Below are 19,427 nucleotides of genomic sequence, written 5' to 3'. Positions count from 1 at the left end.
CTGCCAGTTCATTATCCACTGCCACCCTTCTGGTATACATTGCTTTTTGGTTTGTCTTCTTAATGAAAGACAATTTACTGGGGTCTTTTAGTCTTCTGAACTGAATCATTCTAGCAAGATATGGTGTGATCTGTGGCAAAGCACATGAACAAACTTCTAGTGCCTTCATATCTTTTCATCTTATCAGGGTGATCAGCGTCTAATGCCCAGCAGATCCTCATCACAGCCACAAACCAAGAGCAGGGAACTCTCATTCCTCTTTTCACCTTGCTGAGCTTGTACTTATTACTCTCAGTAATTTATTTACCACATCAGTGCAAGCACTGCAGGCTCCTTGAGATGAAAGTCCATCAACTCCAGAAGTTTTTATGCCTGTTACTGGCTCTTAGCATCCAATTCACTGGCACAAAGCAGAACTGCACACTGGTTCTGAACAGATTACACATGAAAAAATCATTAGTTGGGGGGGGGTGGGAAGAGCTGTAACCACGATGAAAGAGGAAAGCTTTGTGCGCTTTTTTGCTCAGTTAAGGTAAGCTGCTTGCCTTGGACTGCCCACAGCACTGCCAGAAGTAACAGCTTTTCTTCCTCAGGACCGAGAAGCCTTCTCATCTTTTTTTCATGCTCCAACAACTTTGTATTGGATATAAGCAAATAACGTCAATCATTTCTTCCTGATTGCTACCTTGCTGCTTAAGCAACAAATAATGTGATTAATGAACCTCTGAGGGAGAAAACAGAGGCTTTACTAAACATAAAACATTAGCTAAGCACTGTGAACTTTCCTAAATTCCCTAAAAATGAAGAGCAGCTGCCTGGCACTGATTCCCCCAAAGCAGTAACTGCAGCATTTGGAACAGCTCTGGATGCTTCTGAAAATAGGCATGATCTTGTGCCAAAGAAAATAATCCCTTAATTTTATAGGTGTCTGATTATAGGAAAAAAATGGAAATGAGAGTGTCTGGGGAGACACATATAATGCATTGCCTGGTGTCTAAAAAGGTCTTTTCTTTTCCTCTCCAAGTGTCAGCATGTAGAACTTGATTTAAACTGGAAGCTTGGGAGATTCAAACCAAAAACCTATTCACTTGATGTTCATTTTGCCATTGATTTCAGTTGTTTGGGGTCAGGCCACTCAAAAAAAAAAAAAAAAAAAGGTTACAAAATAAAATCTTTCCCAAGTCCTAGCAGTGTTCAACAGCAACAAAAAGTCCCCAGCAGCTCCATGTAGTGACTACTGGCAGAAGTTTGCCTGAAATTTTTAACAAGAGATTTCAGGCTCTCTACATAGCAGTGGCATACACTGTCATTGTCTTCTGGGATGAAACCAGAGGAGGTGAAAAATTGGGAAAAAAATACATTTTTTTGTTCCTGGGTATCTCTTCTGATCTATGTTACCAGTAGCAGGAGAAGTCAAGGTTGGAAGCAACCTTGATGCGGCTTGGCAGTGAATGTGAGAAGGGGATGCTTGTGCCGAGGAGGACATGGTCCAGTGTGGGGAGGGCTGAAGTTCCTCTGACAGGAACACTGGCACCCAGGAGGAGAAGCAATAGAGAAATCTTGTGACTGCCCACACCAGGATGCTCTGCTAACCCAGTGGTGAATCACTGAATTAATACAAAAGGCTCTGTAACAGCTTCTAGAGAGAAAGTGGGAAAATGTCTCACTGGAGCACAGGCAGCAGCTCTGGAGTTATTTGAAGCACAGAAAATACCAAGAACGGCCCATGAAACAGCAGCTGTTTGGGACTGGGTTTTTTATAAACTACTCTAAAGAAAGCACTGAATATCCTACTTACGTTGAAAATTATACAGGTCACCTTCCATATTTAGTGCAGTGGCACAGAGATAGCCAGGGGACAGGACACATTCCTACTCCATCTTTAGCACGATGCCACCCAGATCCATATGCGGTCTTGGCCTTCTACCCTGTATTTAAACTACAATAAGCTGTGCTCTGCATTCAAGGAAAAAGGGAGTGGGGGAATGAATCCAGGCGTTTGTGGGGAAGGTTTCAGTGAAAAGGCTGGCTGCTTTTCTGTGGTTACTGAGGTAATGAAACTTCAACAGAGGTTTACACAATGTCAGAAGCGGAAGAAATTCTAAGCATCTACGAGAAGAGTTTTAAGTTACTCAAAGGCCTTACTGATAGGATTTCAGAGCCAGCTACTCTGTTCGGACACTAATGTGCAAGCAAACACGTCTTTCAAAACCACATGTGGCCAGGCTATTCATACTCCCAGTCTTGTCCCAGCCATTCATAAGCAGGAGCATGAAGCAGCAGGGCAAATCAAATAAATGACTTCATTCCTCTGGGAATATGAGCAAATGTGAACAAAGAAGCAAACAGTCACAAATTCAGGGTGCCATATCTTTGCCAAGTTTACTTCTACTAGGAAACTACGAAGGATTCAAAGAAAACAACTGTTATTCCTAAAGCTCTGCACCCACAATGCACACAAGTGTGTAGGCACAAGCAAGCTCCAAGATCTCCCAAATTTACAAGCCTCCCTGCACAGCTCTGTGGAAGATATCACACAGCAGTTTAATACACTAACACTTGTGTAATTGGATACAAAGATGTATGTCTCGGATAAAGCAGAGTCTGGGGTACTGCATCCTGTGCCAGGTAAGTGTATCCCTTTTGCTAAAGCAAAGGCCAAAAGCTCCTGGAAATCCTCACTTTGTAGTAGAAAAGGTGTTTATGGACAGGCTAAGACACTCCCAGTTGCTAACCTGGGGCCCATCAAAACACCAATCAGTTCCATTGTTAATTTTCTTCTGTAACAATCTATGTCACTGTAGTTCAGAAATGTGTCTATGCTTATTGCTCTAGACCAATTATATTGTAAATATGAAATCTTCTAGTGGGATCTAGGAAAAAAAAAAAAAAGGCATATTTTGGATATGTTTCAGTGATGTGAAAACCTGATGCACACTACCTGAGAGCTACCCTGGCTAAACCTCTCTGATCAGCTGGCCTGGAGGATGAGTCCTCCTGAGGAAAAGACCAAATCCCCTGTGTGACAATGCTGGCTTTGCCAGACAGTGGCACACAGGTTCTAGGGGTGGAAGCAAAGATATATGGCCTTCAAAACCATGACACAGACAAGATACCTGATAAGTTGAGAGACATAACCAACAGCTGTTTGCTTTGTGCAGGGTCAACACCCTGCGAGATACTACCTTCAGCTCCCTCTTTCTCAGCCTCAGTGGAGCCTGCCTGGCTGCTTCAGTCCCAGCATGAACTCCTCCTTCCATTTTCGGCAGAAAGAAGTTCAAAACCTACCTTGTGGCAAGTTCCTCCTTTCAAAACAAACCAAATCCTTTACTACTCATCCTCCTCAAAACTTGCTACAGGCAAGTCCCCTGCAGCATGACAGCATCTCCAGTTTGGCACAGGAGCCTAACAAATACATTTGATGCTGTGATCCATTTCCCCTGATCCCTCTGCTGTTTCTGCTCCCTGCCCCACTCTTCTCTCACTTACACTTCTCTTTTTACTCTCCCATGGCTGGAAAAAAATTGAAACATGCTCCAGAGCTGAAATTTCAGTTCACCTCATGGATTTGGAATTAAACAGAATATCAACTTTCAAAAAAAAAAAAAAAATCTCAGTGGATGCTGAAATAATTATTTTCCCAGGAGTGATTTTTTTCTCTTAAAGCAAAGCAATATGAAAAATAGATAAAGTCTTGATGCAAAGGGAGAGTTCCTCTCAGCAACTCTCCTCAAGCAGCACAGCTGGGATAGGATGAGCTGTCAACCCTGCTCAGCCCCGTCACTGGCTGGGCTGTAAGGATGGGTCTGACTCTCCCTGCAGTAATTAGTTTGTTTTGATTTTAGGAGTTTTGATGATGAGGTTCAGCAGAAAGAAATAAGGAGGTTAGCAGAGCAGATTCCCAGGGAAATTTATGGTGTGCTATAGAATGGGATTTATGGCATGGGGTGGTGAAGTGACAGAGGAATGGGATTGTGTTTAGGACATTGAAGATCCCCACTTGACCCTTCATCCATGGCCAGATGTATCCTGCTCTGTGAAATGAAAGCTGTTACCTCTGGACAAGGCAGCTGGCTTTCTAGATTCAGTCTGGATCCCAATCAGAAAATGTTTGTAACTCAGAAACCACTCCAAAGAAAACCCCTGAGTCACATTTCCTACAGGGATCCTATCAGGCTTCTAAGGTCCAAAACAAGGAAAACCATTATTCTGCAGCCTGATAATGATTTAGGACTCCCACTCATGTGAAATGTTCAATTTTCCCCAGATTCCAGGGATATCATCAGGGTTTGAGGGCCCTTTAAACAGCACTAGCAGCAGCTCAGGGAAAGATGTCTGGAATAAAATATACTGAAGGTCCCAAAGTCAAAACGATCTCTGCAAAGGTAGTAAGGAACACCTGACTGCAAACATCTGCTGAATGGAGTCCTATGCTGCTGGAACACAGACACTGCATTGCTGCCTGCAAAGGAGCTTCAACAAAGGGTCGTGTTGGGAGCTGACCTGCCCTGGACCTGCATGGCTCACACATATGTCTCCTCTTTCTTACATACACAGGACAGTTGTGAGAGGCCACACTGCTGTATGACTGTCTCCACTGAGAGGACAGTTAGCTCATGTTCTGCTAATAAGCCAGGCAGCACTACTGACTCTGAGCAAACCGCTCCATAATTGGCCTTTTGCAGCACAGGACATCTTTAATTAATCTGCTACTGTTTATGTGTGCTATTCCCCTTGGAGCTCACTCACACTGCACAGACATCATGCAGCGCATCTGACATTCTCCAAACATGTGATGTCAGTTATGTCTTACAATGCCAAGTGCCTGGTATGTAATTACTGCACATCAAACTCATTCCACAGATGGGCAAATCAGGGAATGGAGTGCTGGGCTGGAGCAAACCCAGCCACTCCTGTCCTGCTTCATGGACTGTTCCTGGTGTCTGGGTCACACACTCCCAAATAAAACACAGTTGGGACTATCAGGCAGTAGCTGTGCATAAGCATGAGGTCTGCCAGGCCACATCTGAGCACTGTGCAGAACGAAAACCCAACACACTGGACTCAACATACATGGTTCAATGCACAATGCAGTTGTGCTTTAGTAAGTCACCAGGCATCAAGCTGAGTCATTAGAACAGATATAAGTTGGTCCACAGCAAGTATAGGTACCAATTCAGCTCTTTCTTTCTGCATAAGTTGTGTCATGCTCCCCTCCATTTATCCTAACAACCTCCACCTCAGCGCTTTCAGATTAAAGGACAGATACAGCTGTGCCATTACACAGCATAAAACTGCAAGTTTTATTGCTAATATCACCAAATCTCAAATCCAGACACCTGTGAGGACACTGCTAAATCCATCACCAACTTACAGTGCAGTGTAGCAGTCAGAGCAGTCATCCTCAGCATGGACCAAGAACAAAGTGTGCAACTCAGGAGGCTTCAAACCCTGCTATTTTCAGCAGGCTTTGGTACTTATCTCTGTCTGAAATTCCCTAGCACTGACATCCTTCTGCTGTCACCAGTCCCTGCTGGGACAAAGCCTCTGCTTGCATGAGCAGCATCCTGGCTCTGGAACAAGAGATAGCCAAGTGCTGCTCTCTGACTCCTAATGCTAAGCAAACACAGATCTAGTTCTCTGTGCTCAGGACTGCTACATCACTAACTGTAGATAAGAGCAGAGGGCAAAGCCTGCAGACACATCAAAGGGAGAGTATGGCACAGCCTAAATCTACTGCAGTTTTGCAAGATTAAACATGGTTGAGCTCTCAGCTGTCTGAGCTTAGCTCTTCTCCCTCCATAGCAGAAAATAACTTCCAAAGTTGGCATTAGGTAGCTTAAATAAGATGGACAGTAAAGTAGTTCATATAAGGCACTATTGACCCAGCTGTACCATGGCACTGCAAAGCACTGACAGCTACACAAGCACTCTGCTTCACTCAGCACAGTAATCCTGATCACTTCCCAAAGACAATCCTTTCAAGGCTTAAGTACATTCTTACCCCAGTGAAATAATCCCTTACTCAGTAGGCAAAGCTTTGCTGGCTCTTATACCTGAGCACTCCCTCCTGTCTCAGGTGTGCAGCACAGGCAAACACCAGGAGGGTTTTCTCGTTCATCACCCCAGCTCCATGCATATCTGTGCACCTGAGAAGAGCCTGTGACACACATCTGAAGCATGCAATAGCTCAACTGTCAATCCTACTTAGCAGGACTTTGTTATTCAGCACAGGCTGGCTGCAGGACCAAAGCAACCCCAAAGCACAGCACAGAAGATCCATAGAGACCTGGAAACCTTTCCAAGCATGATTCCACCAGCTGAACTGTAACATCCACCATATAAAATAACAGCAAAGGAACAAAGGAAGGAAAACAATAAGCCTGAAGCATGTAAACTTGCCTATCTAATACTTCTCAAAAGCATCATGAAGAACAGTATGGTTTCTACACTGTGCTTCCCAAGATAGCTGAGCACACTGGTTGCTGGCAACTCAGTGACAACTTTAAGTGCTGTAACTTTCAAAGAAAAAGTCCAGACAAATGGTTATTCAGGTCTCTCTACCTGGTTGGATTCAAAAAACGTTAGAGGCTAAAAATGGTTTATTTAGGAGTCTATAATCTAGCCAGATTTCACAGCAAGAATCCAAAAATAAATTTGGGAAACAGAAGCACAGTGATTAAAATAACAGTGATTTGGAGTTAAAAACACCACTGTGGGAAGCCTTCTGCTACAGTGCAAAACTCATTTTCCAGGAACTGTTTTGTTGAACACCCCAAACTGTAATCAGGCTGGAATCAGTCTCCCAAGATGGGAAAATCTCTTTTGTTAAAATCAGATCTGAGTTCAGGAACATTCAAAGAATCACAGAATAGTTCAACTCTCAGTGCTTCAGCTGCCACACTGGAGAGTCCAGCTGCCAAAACTGAAACTGCCCTGCACAACCCAGGCAATCAGGGAGCTACAAACTTTGTCCTCTTCAAACCACTGCCTTGCAGGCCTGCCTCCTGTCACACTGCTCACTGCAGCTTTCCCATCATCCAGGCTTGAACTCCCTGCCCAGGCACTGGGGACCAACCAGGCACTCCTATCTCATGTTGTGCTTTAGTTATACCCAAGTCATTGAGCCTACAGGAATGAGACCCTAATTTATCATTAAAGCACTCTGTATAGGAACTGCCCCTTTATATGGTGGTGACTCTGGTCTAGGGATGCTCAGGTTACAGTGAGAAAGATTCAGGTAGTTTGGGTGGTGGAGAGCAAACCCAAGCAGCAGGAAGGGTGGCTGGGTGAGGATCATGCTGATGAGAGACAGGGGTGCAAATTGCTTCAACTCGCCCACGAAGGCAAAAGTGCTGCATGAAGCCTGTCCGAGCCAGGCTTCAGCTGTAACTCAGCTGTAGATTACAGCCAAGACATGGGCAGTACCTGGGGATGGAGTTCTGTGGCAAAAAGAGGGGTGGGAGCCTGAGGATGTCCTTCCCATCCTCACAACATACAGAACATGCTCACAGTGAGCTACCAGACCCTTGCAGCCCAGCCTGGGCTGTACAGAAGGTACATGCAATGGACAAGCTGCTTCCTAAAGTATCACATTGCTGTTTTATTTGCTATTTACCTGCCTTGTAGCATGATTCAGTCTGAAACCAAGTGTTATTAGCAGCACCCTAGTGAGCAAAGGTAGCTCTCTGGAGGAAGAGACAAACCCAAAGGGCCAGTCAGAGACACCAGGTCTGTGACTGACCATGGAGTGCCAACTCCAGAGGAGCAGCAGAGCCACCAGCATCTGGACACCAAGATGCAACACTTACATTAAAGAAAACGACTTGCCAATTAAAGAAATTGACACTGCCAATCACGGGATACAGGGAATCACCACCTGCCAAAAGGCATTAATGCTTAAAGTGAAGGGAACTGTAGTGACCAGCTTCCCCAACAGTCCCCAGCAGGAATCTGCAGTCAGTGCAGCACCCTGAGGTGCCTAGGCACAGTGTGCTGAATGCACCAGGGTAATTAAGAGCACGCACTCAGGCTACAGCAAACCCTGTTCCAAGTCCCTGTCTCAGCAGCAGAGATCAGAAATCTGCACCACCATGCAGAATCCCCCCTAAACAAACAGCCTTTCCTCACCCACCTCTGGAGCTCAGTGTATCTCCCAGCTCTTGGTTAACAGCCTGCAAACACATCCCCAGGATCAGGGCTGCCCACAGGTGAAAAAACTCCTGTCTATTCTCAGCTCCTGTGACACAGAAAGATCAGCAGTCCCAGCAGATAGCATGCTTCACAACACACCTGAAAGGGACAGAGGTGAAGTGAAATCTCTGAAAATTGTGAGTGTTAACTAATTCTAACTTCCTCAAAATAGAATGAGCTTTAATAAAATCCTTTAAAAAGATCAATCCCTTATCACTTATCTATGTCCCCAAGATTATCTCTAGAAAGACTCTCAAGAACAAAATGAAATTTGTTGTTCAGTGAATCACCTCAGAATACCAATCCATAAAAAAATCCACCTATTACACAGCTCCATAAGTAAGGAAAATAGGGATAAGACACAACACATTTTCCTCCCTGTCACTAAAATATTTTGCTCAATCAGAGATCCTTTGGGTGAGGCTGGAAGTCCAGGATGTGGAAGAGTTTTCCAGCACAGAACAGTGCAACATACCACAAGTCAATGCTCTTCCTTTCAGACTATTTCAATGATACTTTGCAGTTTCTCATCTACTTCCAAAGAGACGGAGTAACTCAGGTCACAGATGCCCCAGAATATTTATAAGCCTTAGAACAGGCAGTGCCTTGGCAAAAACCACTTTGAAAATAGCTTTCTAAGCAAGACAACTCTGCTTCAGTCCTTGGGCAGTCACAGCAACACCTTCAGCAAATATTTTGAAGGATATTTTCCGAGCTCTTTCTCCCTGTACCACACTGATCTTTCCTGGGAAGGGATATTGCTGGCTCCATCTTCAAAGGAAGTTGCACCCAAAGCCCTGGGCTATGAACTTCAGCACATCTCCCCATCACACCCTCGGGAGTTCAGCCCTGACCTCAAAGAGCTGTGGGTTTAGGCAGTGCCCTACCCTGCAATACTCTGAGGCAGGATTTGCCCACCTTTTTTTTTTTTTTTTCCAGGCAGAAGGCTTTCTGGATTCAAGTGCTCCCATCTCTAACTTTGACTGGACACAGTATAGTCTCAGGCTCATCCTTCTGCAGGAACATGATGTGAGATCAAGGCCACCACTCCATACCTTATATAGTGGAAACAAGATTTTTTTTAAAGGCACAATCATGACCTTGGCTTTGGACCTAAGTCCCATTTTTCAGGCACTGAACACATATCCCATAGGAGCCCCTGTCATTCAGCATATTCAGGGAAACCATTCACTGCACAGATCTGATGTCAGTGCCTTGGTGGGAAACTCCAGAGACAGAGGTACGTTCTGGTGGTGCAGACAGTTCACTTCTGACAAAGTTCCTTCATTTTCTTCTCCTTCAGGAGTTTTCTACCACCTCCCAAATGTTCTCCTAACCCTTAATAAAACTTTTGATGCTACAAAGACAGAATTTTCTCCTGCCCTTGGATAACCCACATTTAAAAACTCCTGGCTTCTCTGTGCCCGTGGTGCTGATGACCTCCTGAGCAGCCTGTCTGCAAACTCTGCCTGACCTTAGAACCAGAATTACAGCAGGGGGAGGTGGCCACTGCCACCAGGCCACCTCTCAATGGCCAGCCTGTCACCTCTGCACTGTGAGGAGACATGTTCTTCGGCACGACAGCACTGTCGGCGTGCTGTCCCACACCCTATCTGCTTCCCATCTCAGCACTAGCACAGACCCAGCCTTTCATCCAACCCTGAAAGAACGTGTTTTTCTCCTCTTCTTTTATTTTTTTTTAAGTGAACAAGAAGCTACAAGTGAGTATTTGGCCTTCACAACTCATGGGCTGCAGCCAAAACCTGCCATATGTTCCAGCTAATACATGTGGGCTTTGCTTTCCATCCAAGAAAGAAAAAAAAGGACATTTATGAGTCGGGATTCAGCAGGAGCATGTGGGAAGGAAGGGGTGGGGAAGAGATGCTATTTTTGTTGCTGTAATTATTTGGTGGCCAAATCCCTGACCCTTGACGTCAGCCCTGGAGGGTCTGTTTGACTGACCAGTTGTCATGGAAAAGAGAAGGACTGGTTGGGAGGTACAGAGTGATGAGGAACAGCTCTTTGGTGCCTGAACCCACCCACAGGCAGACCCCCTGCCTTCATTAGTAATCACCAGCTCATGGCCAAGAAATAAAAATGTCAATACCTTATTGCAGATATATTGGCTGGAAACAAAAGCATCCAGGGAACTTCACTCTCTCCTTCCTGCCATCCATTACTTTTAAAAAGCATAGGCCAAGTCCTGATCTCAGTTTCCCCAGTGTTAAGGCAGAGAAACTCCACAGCCCTCAGCTGGGTCACTCTGGGTTCACATCGATTTATCCAAACTCAGCCTGGCCTCGGTCCAGACTACACACATGGAAATATGCCATGTGCAGAGTACAGGGGTTCCTACTCCTTGGGAACAAACCCAATCACAATGACTAATTCATACCACCTCCAAAGGAAAAAAAAATAAGACAAATAACCCCTCAATTCCTTGCTCCAGACATCCAGCACTGCTTTGAGCCCAGAGTTCTGCTAGCCAGGCTCCAGCAATGCTCAGGAGGTTGGCAGGAGTAGGCTCAGCTACTGACATGATGGTGTCTCCTTACTGCCCACGCCATCCACGATGAAATCACCAGTTGTACAAGGAAATTGGAATAATCCTTGTTGAAACCTCAGGCACAGCTAGAGAGTACTGGGCATAAGTTTGCTTAGCAGGGCTAAGTTGCATTGCTCATTCACATGCAGTTCATTATCGGCTGCCGTTAGTTATTCCTGAGGCCAAGGACAACAAAAGGACTCTGCAGAAGCCAGAGCAGAGCTCGCTAGGATATATGGATGAGATTTAACAGGCAGCACAAAAAGTCATTTAACACATCCCAGTACACCAAGGAGCAGCCAGCAGAAGACAGTGCAAAAACCACAAGAAACTAAGGAGACAAAAGAACAGAGAAGGGGCAGGTTCGCAGGTCACTGCCCAGCAGCAGGAGTCTGGGCTCTCCTGCACCATCTCTGCTCAGTTTTGCTCTGGTTGAGATATAACCTAGCTAATGCACTGGGAGACCTTTAGATTAAGGTCTCAAAAGATCCACTGAAACCATGTGAGTCACACCTGTCTCATCCATCATCCAAGCCACGTCATCGGGTATTGCCAAGAAATAAAGAGGAATCCAGACTTATTTTCTCCAAAAGACTCAGAATTATTGCAGTCTGGGACCTGCTGCAAGTGTATTTTGAAGCCCTGGCATGACTGCATAGCTATGAGGTGAGAAAGAGGAATCTGGCAAGACACAAGAAGTAGCCCTGGCTATCAAATGGCTGATTACTAGGCTGTATGAAATAAGCTTAGTGGGCCTAAGACAAGTTTGTACTAACTGACTGTGTCCTGAGCAAATTGAGCTCTGCTCAACAAATATCAGTTGAAATGATGTGTCAAACTGCAAACACCTTAGTTTTGCTTTGGATTTGCTCTATTAAAAAAAAAAAAAAAAAAAAAAAAAAAAAGGAAAAATCCACCAGAAAAACAAAACAAAAAAAATCAGAAAGTCACTACAACCATCTAACTTTTAGTACAGCACCAGACCAGAGTCAAGTCAAAAAAGTCAAGACTAAGTCTCCTGTGAAGACAGGGACACCTTCACCACAAAAACATGTGCCTACTCTGCATTTGCTAATGGCAGTACTGAACCACTGGGTCACCTCTTTCCCTCTCTGATAATACTTTCAACCCAAAACATTTTAGAAATATTTCATTTGAAGTGGTCAGCAACAACAGAAACAGGGTCACTATCCTGAGTTTAGGGCAAGACTAAATATCCTGTTCTAAATCCAGGACACTGACCCAACCATCAGGACTCAGAGTTTTCCCTCCCATAAACTGAGTTTATTTTTGTCTACATAATTTTAACTTTCTGAGCACTAACATTTACCCTCTGCTGAGGACTAGGAATGATCTCTCAGAAAATCTAAATAAAGAGATGTTCCAAGAGAATAATTCTGGGATCTATGTATTTATCCAGTATCTGAGTAATACTGCTTCTCAAGATTGAAGATAAATAAACACCACTAATGATAATAATACAAATAATAATGATTGTCTGACTGTTTTACTATAGGTCTTTGTCTGGGATGTGTCATATAAGGCCTATGAAAACAAGATCAACTCCTGGGCAGACCTCGCAGGACAGGTGGTGTGGCTTTGCTGAGAAACAGCCTCAGTAGGCTGCTCTCCTTTAGGAGACTTTAGGAAAGACTTTAAAAGTAAGAGGTTTTACACATTATCTTCTGTCACTACCAAAGAGATGCTGCAAGTGAAACCACCACATTTCCCTCAATGGCTGCAGCTCATCCCAGGACAGAATCCTATTATCTGCTTAAGTCCATGCTTTATTATGGCATGAAGGAAAACCGAACAAAACGTTCATGGAAAATATCAGTCCTTGAGTGAAACAAACCAAATTCCCTACACAACTACACTGGTGTGAATCCAGAGTTACTCCATAATCATTAGGCAGGTTATCCAGATGTCTGTCATGGAGATAAAGGACTCTGGCCCTGTGAAACAGCACAGAGATGGGCAGCAGTGAGTAGTTACTTGAGGTGGAAAGAATTTGGTGGAGGTGTCTTAATAACCATCCCGAGGGTTGCTACAGCTGTTCAGACACCCAAGCGTGGCTGGTGGTGAGACTTATGTGAGCACTGGCAGAGGCCAGAAGGATCAGTCTGGAATGGTTTGAGGCCCAGGTTTACATAACAGAAGTCTCCTCCCTTGGGTTTGGATTCTCACAAATAGCGAGTTTTCAAAGACAAAATTGGAGTCAGGCAATGATCTATACTACAGGGGTTTCTGAAGAAAGTCATTATTGTGTCTGTGTTGCATTTCAGAAATCTTGGCGGTGTGGGTGGCAGGACAGCACAGTGTGACCCAAGGACATGCTCCCAGCAGTGCTCCATCAGCTGCAGTGTGAAAGACCCGGCAGAGAAGATAAAGTGGAAGTTCTCCCTTTTTTTAAAAAAAGAAACAGCTTTAAAGAACAAATAAACAGCCTCTCGTACAACACAGAAAACCTAAACATCATTGTTTTATGCTTGCAACACATGAAATCATGATGATAACAGAACTGAAGAACATCTCAGATACAGCAAGGGGGGAATTCAAGACAAAGACTGAATAAGCCAGATGTAGTCAGACTCTTGCCCTTTTGTTCCACCTACAATCTGACATTACTAAGAGAGGAGCAATGTCTGACATGCTGGGGACTTGTTTTATTTATTGTTTTAAAACCAAGCACAGACTAAAAGGCTTTTTCTCATCTAGATCCAAGGCTGGTGGTTACAGACTACATATGTACGATTCCTGCCATGCTTCACTGATGTGCAACGGGGCATACAAGCAAGTGGGAAGACAAGACCATTGCAAGTCAGTATTTACAAAATGGGAGGAAGTGCTCAGTAACAACACTTCAATATACAAAGAGGAAAATTAAAATGGACTATAGCAATCAACCCAGCAAACAGGCCAGGAATTCTGTGGCTGGGAACAGGATGAGACAAAGGAAAGAGACCTCAAGGGAAGGGCTAGTAGGGTAGAAGAGACACAAGACCTGCATTTGCAGTTGATACAGTGATCAGTTTTTCCAAGTTGCTTGTTATTTTTGGACCAAGCTGACTTGCAGGAGTTAGACCAGGGACTGGAAGTAATGCTCTGTCACACGGTTCATGGCAGACCATCCCCGGCAAGCTCCAACACGGCTACTGAGTCAGCAGCTCACAGCAGCAAATGCTGTCATAGTGTACATTGTGTACATTTCTTTCTCCCTCCACTCACTCTCAATGTTAGAAAAACTCCAAAAAGGAGGGTTAGGAACATCATGGCCTGCAGGCTAGGTTTTAACAGAAAAAAGATGACTAAAGCAGCTAAGCAAGAAGGATGTGATTAATAAAAATGTTTATGAGGCCAAAGAGATCCCCTCACACCCACCTGCCAAGCCTAGAGGGTATTTCACTGACAAAGACCAAGAGCCAGCACACAGCAGACAGCAAATTGTCCTGCCTGTGGGACATGACAGCAGAAACCCACCAAAGGACCTTTTCTCTGTGGGATCAAGAGCCCAACACATGTTTTACAAGAGTTAAGTACCATGTTCTCATCTCCTTCTCTGTTTCCACACCTTCTCAAACCCATTCCATCCCAACTGCCTCAGCTACCTGCAGCCAGTAAATTTCTCAATTACCTGAAAGCATCAGCTGTCCTAGGAGAAGGAGTCTTCCTACTTACAATGCACATTCAGAAGCTCCAAAGAAGATCTTCAAGCACAACTGGACTTGGGCTGCTTGTTCAATACAATTTGTCTATAGTCTCTATAGAGTCTGCAGTCAACCTCAGAGGCTTGATCCTCATTCTGAAGCTGATAGAAACCTCCAGCTGAATCCTCAAGCTGTCTCATTCCTGCAGTCCACCACAGTCTCCCCTCACATCATGCTAGAGTCACCAAAACAACACAGATCACATCTGTGAAACAGAAAAGCAGTCTTCAGAAGACCACTGTTTCTATTTCAGAAAAGTACAGAGAAAAAAGATAAATTTAGGAAACTGACAGGATGACATGGATTTAGAGGCTGACGGAACATCTTACAGAGGGATATCACAGGTATTTCACCTAAACACATCATCACCTCCCTGCCCCTTTACAGTGCTCTGTGCAGAAGTATCTTGAGCATCTGCTCAGCAGCAGAAGCAATGCAGCCCAGGACAGCTGCTGCTACAGTCCAGTAAAAAAAGTCCAAAAAAAGGCAAAAAAAGCAGCAACAAAACTCAAAGACCTCCAATTCTAGCCTCAGTTTTCCACTAATTCACTGCAGAGTCTCATTCACATCATCACAACTGGGCCAGACTATACTGGTGCTTGCTCTGCAGTGAGAGACCAGAGGCAGCAGGAGCCCCAAGCCTGCTCCCAAAACAGCTGAGGCACATGCAGTGCTGGCCAGTGTTTGGCCTGTGCATCTGTCCAGCAGAACTCAAAGCCTTTGCTTTTCCTACCCCACAGAGTGTTGCAAGGATTAGTTCATGTATATTCAACACCATTTTTCAAAGCACTGCAAAAGAGCCAAACCCTTTTATTTTTTTCATCTTTTCCTTGCTCTGTCACTCCCTCCTGAAGGGATGTGCTTGTCCCCTCCTGAGAAACAAACAAGCACGAGGTCTGCGGGAGTGGGAGGTGGGAAGCATATTCCAGGCTGCTCCTATTCTCTCAAACCACAAATGGCACCAAACCCTGCCATCCGTCCAGCACCTTGCGCAAGTGCCCGGCATCCCGGCCTCCCCAAGCAGCCCAGGGAGGAGCTGGACAGGACACGCAGCAGGATGTTTAACCTCATCCCATCTCCTTTTTTTGGTTTCAAGAAGCAAAACAAAAGGGTCAAATGGCTGTCCCTGGAGCTGTGGAGCCTGCCCACACGCCCACAGCAAGGTGGGGGGATTCTGCACAAGCCCCGCTTTGCAGCTCCCCTTCTCAGACAAAATGCCAAGCAGATGCTGCAGCCAAGGCCTACTCAAAGAGTGTGGAGCCAGTGCATCCCAACCCTCAGGGAACATGCCAGAGCCTTGGCACTCAGCCTTGGCATGAGGGGATGGTTCACATCTGAGTGTATGTAAGGGCTAAACGTCAGACCTCATGTTTTGTGCAAGTGCAGGCAAATCCGATGTGGGGCATTTTCTTCTGCGCACAGACTTGCTGAGCCAGAACAAAAGTGCAATCCTGGGAGCAGAGCTCAGGTACAGGCAGCAGCAAGGTGAGGATGTGGACAAATCACTGGAGGTTACCCTGTGGGACAAAACTGACTGGACTGCTGCTTAGAAAACCCAAGAGCCTCAGAAAGGGTTAAAGAAAAACATACTAAAAACATTAACAGGTCTAGTCAAAAAGTACCTTCCCTTGGCTACAGTGCTCAACACCTGGACAGCCATGCAGACAATAAGAATATCCACTACTCCATCAGAGAGCAGCAAAATCGGTGTTAGCATATAGATAAAGTCTCCAGATGTTGCAAAAGCAAATTGAGATGAGTCACACATAAAATAAATTTTTAAAGGGCTGCTTTCAACATATTGCTTTGATAAGATTAGAATGCAATCTAAAATGAGGAAAATAACCTCAGTCTCAGCATTAGAGCATAAATGCATAAACTAGTGCAAGAACAGCCCATACCCCCAAAATCCTCTGGAGTTTGGTAAATCAATTTTACTGAAGTGGGAGACAAAAAACCTACTCCCTAATTCAGAGGAAAGCTTTTCAATGAGCTTGACATCAGTGAGTCTGGAAAAAGTTTTGAAATCAAGACAAGAAATCAACTAATTTTTTAGCATGGCAAATTTAGTGTCACTTCCCACAGATGCTGACATTACATAGAGCATCTTTCATAATAAGGACCGCAGGAAAATTCTGTCAGCTTCACTGGCATTGCGCACAAGCTGAGATACAGTTCCAGTTCACTCCCAGGATTTCTTTCGGGAACTCTGTGCAGCACGTAGACACTAGAGTTTAAGCCAATGCAATTCTAGTCTTTGAGTTGTAAAATTGACATTAAGGCAATGTCAGAAAAGGAAGTACAATGTAGCTGTGATTTTCCAAAAGGTTTCAAAATGCAAGAGTTGATGATTTGCCTCTTTGATATGTTGCTGTGTAGGCACCGCACCACAGGCACTTGCACTGCCTAGGACAGATGTTTGCCTCTCCAAATGGAAATGGATTTCAGCAGAATCACCCCTCTTGTGCTCCACTGTGCAGGTCTTCATGTATTAGATTGCCTATAGCAACTAAAAGGCTATGATTGTACTCAAATAAAGCAGAAACCCAGAGGGAGATGTTCCAGAAATGCATTAAACATTCAGCTTGGCATGAAACAAAATTCCCACAGTTTCTGTCCTTACTAGTCATGAACAGGAAGATTTAGTATAGGTAGCTGGCTTGATAGAGCAAAAATCTTGAATGAATAATAAAAATACCATTAACTATCCTAGTATGGGTTGGTGGGGGTTTGCTGGGGGGTTTTTTATTTTTCCTTCTTTTTGGCAAAGAAGTTCAAAGAATAACATCATTTTTCTCAGAGAAGGATAGCAACTATAAGGCAGAAGTGACTGTGATAAGAAGATGATATTCAGGATGTCAATGGCTGCTAACTACTGCACAGTGTTACCCAAAGTATTTCACATCACATGGAGGATAACGAACATCAAATTCCAGGAGAAGAGGTTATATACCTCCCAGCCTCACGTACACTTCCACCTCCTCAAACACAGCATCAGTTCAATATGCCTGAAAGGGAAGCACCTCTGGGACAGAGGGCATTGGAGGGTTAATAAGGGGTTTCTGGGGGCTCTTCTCTGCAAACTGAAGGTAGATCATTTTCAGAATTACGCTATGTTATACTAAAAGACAAACAAAAACATCCTTCTCAGAAAACAAACAAACCAGCCCAAAACAAATAAACAAACACAAAACAGGAAAAGTACAAGAAAGCCAAAGCTGGATAGAGTCCACGCTGTCATCCAGGATGCTCCGTCTCGGGAACTGGCCGTGACCACTGACCGCACACACCAGTGAGAACGCTGCAGGGGGACCATAGCTGGGTGGCTTGAGAGAGGTGCAAGTGGGACGTTTGGGAGCACGGAAGCGCAGGTAACCCTCTGAAGAGGGCGGTGAGGAGGGACGGGGCGGGGCGGTGCCTTACCTGGATGTAGGCGCGCTGCAGGTAGCTGTAGGGCACCCTGCGCTGGAAGTCGGCGCGCACCTCCTCGGCGGCGCGGTGTCGGGAGGCGGCCCCGATCCGCGGCTCCTCGCAGCGCCGCACGCAGTCTGCCCGCCGCAGCACCGAACCGAAGAAGGGCAGGTCCCCGCCGGCGCCCGGGCCCGGCGCCTCCAGCCGCACCTGCCCGCGGCACGACCGCCGGCACCGCAGCCGCGCCGCCCGCAGCTCCCGCCGGCTGCGCAGCGCCCGCTCCAGGCACCGCGCCGCGCCCGCGAAGTCCCCGCCGTAGTACAACTCCACCCCGCTGGCGTATAGCGCATCGAAGGGCTCCAGCGGGCCGCCCTCCGCCGCGCACCCGCCGCCCGCAGCCGGCAGCAGCGGCAGCAGCAGCAGCGGCAGCAGAGACCCCCAGGGCCGGCTCCCCCTGGGTGCCATGCCCGCCGCACCGGGCTCGGGGCGATGCGGTTCGCAGGCGGGGCTGCTGGAGGGTCCGCGCGGTGGAGTCCGCCCGCCCGGCGGGGTCCGGGGATCCGTGCAGTGGATCTCTGTGTAGTCGGGTCCGTGCAGTGGATGTCGGCGTAGTGGCATGCGGGGGTCCGCGCGGTGGAGTCTGCCTGGTGGGGTCCGGGGATCCGTGCAGTGGATCTCTGTGTAGTGCGGTCCGTGCAATGGATTTCGGTGTAGCGGGACTCGTGGGTCTGCCAGCGGGAGGCGGGCGCGTTGCAGCGGCTCTGGGCTCAGCGGGCTCCGGGGCCGGTACGCAGAGTTCGACGGTGGCTCTGCCCGTGCCGGGCCCGCGGTTCCCCGCACGCCCGGCCCTGTGCCGCCCTCCCGCGCCGCCGGCACCTCTTAAAGGGCCCCGCGCCGCCGGCCCGCCCCGCCCGCGCCGCCGGCCCGGCCCCGACCCCCCCGCAGCGAGCCGGGGGCGCGGAGGGGGCGCGACCGGCTGCCGGGGCCGCTCGGAGCATCCCCGCTCCGCCGCTCGCCCCGGCGGCTGCAGGGATTGGTAAATGACATCGTGAAATGGAAATCTCCCTGGGGTGATGTCAGTGGCAGCAGCAGCCTTTCCTCCCTCTTCTCCGTGCCGTGCCCCACACGTCCTCCTGCCTCCCTCCTGGCGTCCTTGTTCGAAGGATGCTCGGTTTTGTTTCCCTGCGAGGCTGTTGCTTGGAGCCGTTTTCCACTGGGTTCTCCACCCCCCTCGCCACTCTCGCCCCGGCAGCCTCCCCCCTTTGGGAATTCCGCAAATAAATCATCTGGGATGGGCACAGTGAGTGGCTGGCGAAGCCTTTTCAGCTCCCAGCTATGTGTTTGTCTCGATTCCTCCAAGATTTCTCTCTTCCACTGCTGCAATGCCCTGCCCTGCCAAAAATGTTACTCATTTTTTTGCATGAATTTTAAAGCATTCTTGCAATAAGACATTTGGCGATCTGGTCTAGTGACACGTGAAAAAAAGTATCTTAGTTGGCATTTTAAATAATCTCAGTGTTGAACACCTGTCAGCGAGAAGTTTTTCATGTTAACATAGTTAATTTGGCTGA

The 19,427-nt window shown here is 46.5% G+C and overlaps 1 protein-coding gene across 1 annotated transcript in view; it reads right to left on the bottom strand.

Moving 5' to 3' along the window:
* P3H2 (prolyl 3-hydroxylase 2) overlaps positions 1-18,693 on the bottom strand; it is a 68,559-nt gene extending 49,866 nt beyond the window's left edge. Inside the window, exon 1 of the mRNA XM_050308792.1 lies at positions 17,869-18,693. Within this exon, the coding sequence (XP_050164749.1) occupies positions 17,869-18,474 (606 nt within the window). The 5' untranslated portion in view covers positions 18,475-18,693. The remainder of the gene's footprint in view (positions 1-17,868) is intronic.
* Between the last annotated feature and the right edge of the window lie 734 nt (positions 18,694-19,427).

This window comes from Myiozetetes cayanensis, unplaced genomic scaffold (genome assembly GCF_022539395.1).
Source record: "Myiozetetes cayanensis isolate MyiCay16 unplaced genomic scaffold, myiCay2020 scf13, whole genome shotgun sequence".
Taxonomy (NCBI): domain Eukaryota; kingdom Metazoa; phylum Chordata; class Aves; order Passeriformes; family Tyrannidae; genus Myiozetetes; species Myiozetetes cayanensis.
The sequence above is the reverse complement of the archived record's forward strand: the minus strand, read 5'-3'. Positions and strand labels throughout refer to the sequence as shown.